General features: G+C 31.8%; 2 protein-coding genes across 2 annotated transcripts; one reads left to right on the top strand and one right to left on the bottom strand.

Moving 5' to 3' along the window:
* Positions 1-6: 6 nt before the first annotated feature.
* On the top strand, positions 7-4,041 carry LOC107032505. The gene is given in 10 exon segments (XM_015234109.2): positions 7-714; positions 827-1,339; positions 1,407-1,545; positions 1,548-1,562; positions 1,565-1,707; positions 1,911-2,033; positions 2,117-2,541; positions 2,689-2,824; positions 3,053-3,633; positions 3,710-4,041. Coding segments are annotated over 10 exon segments (3,003 nt in total). The 5' UTR covers positions 7-15; the 3' UTR covers positions 3,939-4,041.
* Positions 4,042-4,830: 789 nt separating this feature from the next.
* Positions 4,831-7,688, bottom strand: LOC107002084. Its single transcript, XM_015200005.2, is given in 5 exon segments — positions 4,831-5,401; positions 5,520-6,130; positions 6,203-6,753; positions 7,148-7,622; positions 7,625-7,688. Coding segments are annotated over 5 exon segments (2,142 nt in total). The 3' UTR covers positions 4,831-4,960.
* Between the last annotated feature and the right edge of the window lie 2,047 nt (positions 7,689-9,735).

Below are 9,735 nucleotides of genomic sequence, written 5' to 3' on the forward strand. Positions count from 1 at the left end.
GACAATGTTATCCAAATGTTTAAGGATACAATTTTTGGACCCTTTTTAGACATTTCTAAATGTAATTTTCAGGGCCAAATAACTAAGTGCTTATTGCTTTTAGAATTGGAACAAAGCAACCCTAATGTGTTGCATATTAGACATTCCAACGGGTGTGTCCTGAAATTTGGTATCGATGAATTTGCATTATTAACAGGACTTAAGGTCAGAGGAAATACCAATGACTTCAAATACCTAGAACAAACTAATTGTATGCTTTTTAAAAAGTATTTCCCTGGAGCAGTCAATAGTGTTACAAAGCATCAACTAGTTCAAAGGTTTAAGATGGGTAATTGGGAGAGCAATCAGGATGCACTCCAAATGTCTATACTGTTCTTTATTCATACATTTGTATTAGCTACTCTTGATAATACAGCGATATCTATTGTCGACTTTCTAATGGTTGAAGATGGTAGATATCAACATTTTCCTTGGGGTCAGCTATCATTTTCCAAACTAATTGGTTCACTTAGACAGGATTTCGACGTTAGTAAAAAGTTGTACCGATTATATGGGATGCCATATGCACTAAATGTTTGGATATACGAATGTGCATCCAATTTAAATTCAGAAATAGCTGTGAGAGAACGCAATGTCATCCCAAGAATATGCAATTGGAGAGTTGTGTCTGAAAAGGCAAAGTTTGAAATGCTTATGTCCACCATTTTCCAAGAGGTAAAATTTTATTTTTGTATATGGAATATCGTTATTTATGTCTTTGTGATACATTATGAATTATTACTGTATCTAACAGTTAAATTATCTTATGTGTTTGTGATACATTCAGAATGCATGTTCAAACATTGTCCCAACAGCAGAGGAAATTGAAGCTTTTGATATTGCTCAAGTTGAACATGCTCATTCTACATCAATACCATTAGTACAACCAAACGAGGAAGATGATTTAGATGATTTCTCCACAAAACCGCCCGAACAGTTATTGAGGAAATATTCTAGAGTGTCTGATACATCTCCTCCACCACCGCCAAAAAGAAGAAAAAATTCGATTATTCAAAAAAAGAAGGTGTCAGAACAGAACCAGCCTGATCAAACAAATGGGTCTCCGACACCGGATGATGATGTACATGTTTCCATGTCAAGTCTGCCTCAACATTCGAATGCTGATGATGTACATGGTTCTGTTCCACAAGTGTCACCGAAATCGGCTGCTGATGTACATGGTTCTGTTCCAGACGTTTCTCAGAACCCGGCTGCTGATGTTCATGGATATGCAGATTCACAGAATGTCAACAATATAATTCCTCATATTGAAGAGTTGAAAGGACATTTGAAAACTTACGTAAGTAAATTATTTTGTTATTTTTAAACAAACTTTTATTTATCCTAAATGTATCTACAATTTTTAGGTTGACAAGAAATTTGAAGAACTGATTATTTTGATAAAAGCAAATCACCCCCAGCTGATGCAATCTATTAGCAAAGAGAACATCAATTTTCAGGCTGATACAAGCACATTTCAGTCTGACAAACAAAGATCTCAGCAAATACAGTTGATCTCGATGATATGGTGGTGTAGCTGAGGATGGTGGTGGTTTTTTTGGTAAAAATGGTGAGCATCATATCGTCGACGATGCAAGGGATGTCGATGTGGATGGTGTTTGTGTTTCCGTAAATGAGGGTGAACAAATAGTCAGTGATAATCCAAAGGTAATGTTTATGATACATTGGGTATGTTGTGTATCATACACATATAGTCAATGCTTTGTATCATGATCACTTTTTTTTCTCATTTTATATTCTGTCATGTATCATGCATATTTACTCAATACTATGTATCATGTGATTGTAATCAATGTTACGTATCAGCACAAATTATATTAACAATTTTTATTTCAAAACTGCATATTCAGGATGGTGACGCACATCAGTCGCACCAAGATTTAAATGAACATATCATGGACCAAGCCGTTGATGACAATGTTCAGCACAACATCCCTCATGTGTTGCCCGAAAAAACAACAACGGATTCATCGGTACATTTTTCAATTTTGATTTATGACACACAATTTCATTACACACAAATTTATTCTAAAAATCATTACATCATATTATACAGGATTCTTCAACTTCAACAACAATATCGCCATCAACTCAAGCAGCAATAGATGCGCTTATCAAAGATTTGGGTAAAGATGCTACCAATGCTAGACCATTATATTCTTACGATCCAAAGAATATAACTAGCAGCCAGTACTTGTTGACCGACAGTCAATTACCCACTGATATTCCAATAACGGAGATTGCTGTTAAAACTGATGCAGTCACTCCTGCGCATAGAAATAGAATGCCTTCGAGAAGGATTCAATCTCCATATTGTACTTCTTTTGGGTCAAGCGAGAAGGGAAAAGAGAAATTGAAGGATATGGCTCGACTCCATTTCCCGTTCGAAGGATGTGGCATTGCAGATAAAGTTTCGCCGAAACTGATTGAGGATTACATGAATTGGTTGTTGAGGGGGCTTCTAAAAAATCATAACAATAAGTAAGTTTTATACATTTTTTTTCTCAGTGTTAGGCGTAATCATTTTATATACAACTAATTCATGATACTTTGTTATATAAAAACTGTAAATAATTGAGTGTTATGTATCATGTACATACATTGAAAACTTATGTATCATATATGCAGGAACCCATCGGACGATAAATACAGATCAAGATCTTCTTCTTTTGGATTTACGATGATGGACTTTGTTGTTGCTTTTCCAATGAACAAGAATTGGTTTTATGCCATGTCACAGCCAAACAAGTGTTGGTCTGATGAGGTAAAATATTAAACTATTTATGAAATATGTATCAGTCATAACTATATTATAACATCATGATACATTATCTATAAGTATCATACTATTTAATTAGCAATGATACATTATGTATAAGTATCATACTATTTAATTTGCAAAAGTATCATACTATATTCACATAATTATATTTCTTTTTTTATATTGTTTAGATGTAAATAATTTCTTACTCTGTTTTCATTTTGTTTATAGCACATCGATGTGATTTTTTACTACCTTCGTAAAAAATCAAAACTTTGCAGCATGGATCAATACAGATACACAACAACCCACTGTTTGTTCATGTCACATGTAAAAAACTGTTATGATAGATATTACATGGACGATGATGATGATAGTCTTACTACACAAGAACATATTGATCGCGCTTCAGTTGTATCTGTACATGAGAGGTCAATAATTAACATCATCAAAGGGTTTGGAATACCAGCTGCTTTACCATGGCATCTTGTAGATGAGGTCTACATCCCAATTAACTGTGATCAAGAATTCCATTGGGTGTTGGCTGTTGTTGAGTTGAAAAACAGGTTGATAAGGGTTTTTGACTCATCAATTAGCACAAGGAAACAAACAATTCCTCATGAGATCAAGATGTTGTCTAAAATGCTTCCTTCATACCTACTTGACAGTGGATTTTTTGAAGAAAATGAACGCACAAAATTTGCTGATTGTCAAGCATATAAAGACAACAATAATGGCTCACTTCTGGAGCCTCAAGTTCCTTTCATGATAGAATTTGCACAAGACATCCCTACACAGGAAAGCGATAGCCTGTAAGTATCAAGAATTTTTTCATTTGCCCTTTTTAATGTATCATTAAGTTTTTAATTTATTCTGTATTTTTTGTAGAGACTGTGGGTTATATGTTACTGCATTTGCCGAGTATATCAGTGACCAAATCAATATATCTTATGCTGATTTTAATCCTGATTACCTGCGTCAAAGATATGGAGCATTGCTGTGGAGTTATGGAAGTGAGAAGGCTAAGTGCGGATATGTTAGCGACAATGATGATCCACCAAAATCCAGGGGCGTAGTCACACCACCACCAGAAGAAGATTTAGTTCACATAGCGTAGCATTTCATGATAAAACAATGTTTTAATGTTATATTTATTATTTTTATATGTTATTGAACAACTATTTTTATCCTTTTTAATGTTATTTTTTTGGTTTTGTCAATTTCCATGAATATTTTTTTTCACATTACGTAACAAATTTGTTTATATTGAAGATATAAATATCAAATGATAGACGTAAAGATTTTTAAATTTTTAATTAAAAATAGACATAATAAATATACTGACAAAACCAGGTTTAAATCATTTAATAAAGTATAATCAAAGTATTTATAATCAAACATAGACATAAAGATTTTTAAATTTTTTATTTAATCTAGATGATACACTGCCAAAACCAAATGATACATATGTACCAGAAACACACTAAAAATAACTGATACATTGGCCAAACCGTATGTATAATGTACAATATGTTACACTCTAATCCTTAAATTTTACAAGATATTTAGGTAAATTGAATAGCATATTCATATGAATTGCTATTATTTTTTTAAAGGAAAGTTATTTACTGTATATTTCAATAAAAGCATATCAAAAAAAGCATTACACAAGTTAAATTATATAAATTCACATGATACATGATTTATAGTCATTCTAAAGTACTCAATAACATTAACAATATATTTGTATTTTTTATCTAATGGAGATGTATCATTGTGCAAACCAATGATACACACTAAAAGTACATGATACTTTATATAAACAATGTGTACAAAAAATACACAATAAATGTACATGATACACTAGATTAACCATATGTATCATGTACATTACGTTATCTTACTGTAGCATAAGATTTATATATTCAAAACAAATATTGACACAAGTATTTTTATCAACACCAATAATAAGAAAGTATTTATAATCATAAGCACGACTTCAAATGTAATTACCACATGTTTGTACGTTTATTTATCTAAACACAAAGTGTTCAATTTGCAGTCGTAATTAAAACTGAAATTCATTAAAATGTTTACGTGATAAATTATTCTTTATATCATAGAAACATTACGACAAATTCACTTCTCTTTTGGGTAGAAAGTACAAGTTCTTCTGTTGTGCCCTTCTTGTCCACATTGTCCACAACAGTTTGTGTTCACCGAAATCTTTTCATCTGCATTCTTTCTTCTTCTTTTTCTTGGTCGTCCAGATGATCTTCTGTATCTAGGTGGATACACAGTTTCAGCTACCACGTGTTTAGGATCTGACCAATCTTTCTTATCTGGCATTGGCACCATTGGAATTTCATATGTTTTTGCCAACGCATCAGGCTTGTAATAATCAGAGCAATACGGATTCATATCGGTGACATTCTTTTTTTTCAATACAGCGATTGCATGTGAACAAGGTATCTCATCTAGTTGAAATCTACCACAACAACATACTTTCCGCTCAAGACAAACAATATATCTTCTTCCATTTTCATAAACCGAGAAAATAAACTCAGATGATGGAACAACCTGTGTACATTAAAAATTTTAAATATATAACTTTTAAAAACCAAATCATGTTAAAAAAAGCATAATGATACACAGAATTAGATATATATAATATAAAGTATCATATAATGATACATACCTCCATTTTTGAACTTTTAGCCGCGTTTATAATCAACAATTCCTCAAATTTTCTACCTAATGTGTCCTTTGTGTATGAGGCTACTTCTCTGTTTTTGCAATGCCAAGATCCAAAAAGAATTCTAACCTCTTCCAAGAATTCTAATATAGTTAATTGGCGTGCTTCAACAAGACAACCATTGATACATTCTGCAATGTTTGAAGTCATCATTCTACCTCTGTTTACTGTTGCATGAACTCTTGACCACTTTTCGTAACCTGCATATTCAAGGTACTCCTTAACCCTGTGATCAATTCTATCAACCTTAGCCATCAACTTATCAAAATCTTCCTTTCTATATGCCTTGGCCATAGAGTAGAATAGATCACTTATGGCCTTTCTGCTCCTTTTGAAGTTTCCACATACATTCTTCCAAAGATGCCAGATGCATGCATAATGAGGTACATCGGGGAACACAATCCTTACACTCTTCATGATACTCTCATTTCTATCTGAAACAACACACATATCTTTTCTATCGCCAAATGCATGTTTGAACTGTTCGAAAAACCATGTCCACGAACAATCATTTTCGGTGTCAACAACACCATATGCCAATGGAAATATGCAACCTGATTACACACACATTATATTATTTGATACGTAATATATAAAAAGACATCATTACTATAAATAAAAAATACCTGCGCCATCAAGTGTGCTTGCTGATACAAATGTCCCTTTGTAAGCTCCACTCAGATGTGCACCATCCACAACAACTACTGGTCTGCAGTATTTAAATCCCCTAATGAATGGTCTTAAGGCGATGAACAGATACATAAATTCATCCTCTTCAGTCTTATGCATTCTTATATAAGAATCTGGATACACAGTTTTTAACATGTGTATGTATCGCGGCATCCGTCTATATCCTGCAGATGGTTTTCCCCTAATCATGGAGAGTGCACGTTCTTTAGCACGCCATGCTTGCTGGTAAGATATTTCAACACCATAATATTCTCTAATATCATCAATTATATCCCTTGGTGTATAAATTCGTATATAATTGACCAATTTTGGAGCTGTCACTCCACTTACAAATCCGACTGTTGCTTGGACTTTGGTTAATACCCTCTCCCTCATCGGACACGTATGTTCACTATTGAAATTTCTAACAATGAATATATCAGATTTTTTCCTGCACGACGCCTTCATAGTCCAACCACATTTGTCTGAAAAGCATACCAACACATAGCTGCGTACATTTTTTAAGCATATTAATACACATATCAAATGCATCATATATAATAATATATTCAACAATAATGTTTAAAGTAATCAAACAATGAATCACACAAAAAGTATCAACCAATTTTTAAGAAAAGTATCAAAATTTAATGAAAATTATCCACTATTTGTGATATGACTGTTTAAACTGATACAGTCCTTACTATATCAGTAGTAGTACATTCAAGTATCAAATATAGTTATTTCAATGTATCAAAAACAAATTCCTGAAATGATGATACATTAGATTATAAAATAACATATGAAACATGCAGATTTTCATATAGAACAGTAATGTTTCATGTACTAATTAAATTATAAAACAACACATGATACATTAAAATATCAAAACACTGTCATACCTTTGTTGATCAGACCTCTTCACTTTGCAATTGAAGTTGTTCTTTATCTTATATTTCGTCATCACATCTACAAGTGTTGCTTTATCCTTATATATCTGACCTGTCTTCACATCAACAATATCTGAATTGATTATAACATTTGCAACTCCAACTTCTGCATTTTCATGTGACTCAAATAAGCTATTTTCAACTATTGCCAAAGCCTGTGTATCATTTGTTGTGCCTTCTACACACGTTATTTCTCCACTTCTTCCATCAAAGTTATGTACAGTACCACTATTCTTCTCAATTGTGTCAATACATAATGGATATACTGAAAATCCAGGCTCGTTTTTTTTCAGTTCAAAATATAGTTTAACACTCATATCGTTCTTAAGTTTCATCGGACAGGAGTTACCTTCTACAATGTATCGAATTTCAATTTCTTTCCTTGATACATCAATATCCAACTCGGCCGCAATTGCTGCTTTAAGATAACGATTCCATCAATTTTGCAACTTTCATACTGCAATTCGTTCACCCAAATTCCGGAATGTCTCATCAAAATCGAAGTATTCATCTTCAAAAACCAACTGCGACAACAATAAAATTTCGGTAGCTCCAATTTTAACAGACTGTTTAAAAAAAATTGTTTTCAAAAAAAGTGATATGATCTTTGATTTTCAAATTTTGAAATTAATATCCAATTAAGTGCTAATTTAATGATGATTAATGATCTGTTACCACAAATTAAGCTGTTTTAGTAACAACATTAAATTTACCGTTTTTATCCCCTATTTTTTCTTAACAGTTTTAAGTTACCATGTATCATTTACCATGTATCACTACAGTCTAAAGTATCACGGCTCAACAAATTTAAGGGATTTTTTGTAATTACTAAACTTGTCGGGACAGAATGTAATTATTGAATTACACTATGGGATTCCTTAAATTTTTAACTGTTCAAGTTTGGATCACTATTGTATATTTTTTGTTTTCACATGTACTATTGAGGTTTGTTGTTTGTATAAATTCAAATATTTGTAGAAGCATTTTCTCTAAAAACTATCCTCTCAATAGCGTAGTCAATGTAACAGTTTGCATCATCTAATTTTTCAGAATATATTACCAAAATACCGATGGAAGACATTCATGTACAAATAGAAATAACTCATGTATACATATACGAACCAAAATTCAAAAATATACAAACACACACTCACCAGACAACTTTTCCACAAATAAATAAAGTAAAACTATACTTATACTAGATATACATGTCAACAATCAAATTATACAAGTCTACAAATCAAATTTATGTCAGTTATAGAACAACAAACGTAATTATTAAACTTATACAAATAACTTTTTCACATAATTACACTCAACAATCAATTATACACATAAAAACACTAATCCCATCTAATTATACACATACAAACAGTAACTAATACAATTTTACAAATAATGTAAAATTATACATATACAAAACATACAAGTTTATACACAATCATTGATGAAAATATATTTATACAATTATGAATGTATACAATCTGACCAAAATTAAGTAAATTATACAATTAATTTAAATTTTTATACATTTACATACTTTAATTGCAGAGATCAGGTCGTTTGTCTCGATCAATTTAAATACAATTGAAGATGCTAGGTGAGTTCCCTAGGTCTCCTCCAAGATCATTATGTGAAGTCATCTAATTGTGGAATGTCTCATAAGTGGTTTAATGAGTAATGTTGACTTAGTTAATGTATGATGCATAGAAAGGTCCTTACCTAGACTAGCTTTGAGGATTACCTAGGTAAGCTTGAAGAGGGTGTATGAGCGGTTTCTTCATGTCTTACTTCAGTGAATCTTGGAGTAACTTTAGGTGGAGAGTCTAAATGATAAAAATGGGTTACTTAGTGAATATAGAAATATGTATTATTGTAATGTAAAGAATAATCTTACTTTGGGTAGTCCTAAGGATTACTTAGGTGTGCTTGAATAGGGTATATGAGCGTTCTCTTCTTGTCTTACTTAAGTATGTCTTAGGATAACACTTGGTTGGGAGTCTAATGCTTATGTATACTATAAATGATTACGATTATCTCTTATCAATACTTGGATATGTCTTATATGTGTATGTTATCGTGTAAATGGTTCTTAAACTTATTTCATGGGATTTACATCAAAAGAGCATAAAAATCATGTGATAAAGTAAATTTCCATTTTAGCATGGTTTTCTTGCATGTATACATACTTATTACATTCAATGTGCTAATTCCAAATGTTGTTTATTTTTACAAGTGTAGGTGGCTAGTGAGAATTATCTTGGAAGTGAAGCTTGGGAATAACATTCTCTCAAGTCGAGTTGGTATTCCACATATGATTCGAGGACATAGTTATGTTTAGTTTTACTTTTCAAAAGACGGTGTAATAGACTTTGTTTTAACTTTAATTTATGTATGGAATGTGATCCTAAGATTTATATGTGGTAAAGACGACTATGAAGAGACTTAGTTCTTTCTTATATTTCTATAAAAGATTTTAACTGTACTTGAGATGAAAAGTTTTAATTTCGCACTATTTTTCATATATATATATATATATA

The sequence above is a fragment of the Solanum pennellii genome, chromosome 10 (assembly GCF_001406875.1).
Source record: "Solanum pennellii chromosome 10, SPENNV200".
Taxonomy (NCBI): Eukaryota; Viridiplantae; Streptophyta; class Magnoliopsida; order Solanales; family Solanaceae; genus Solanum; species Solanum pennellii.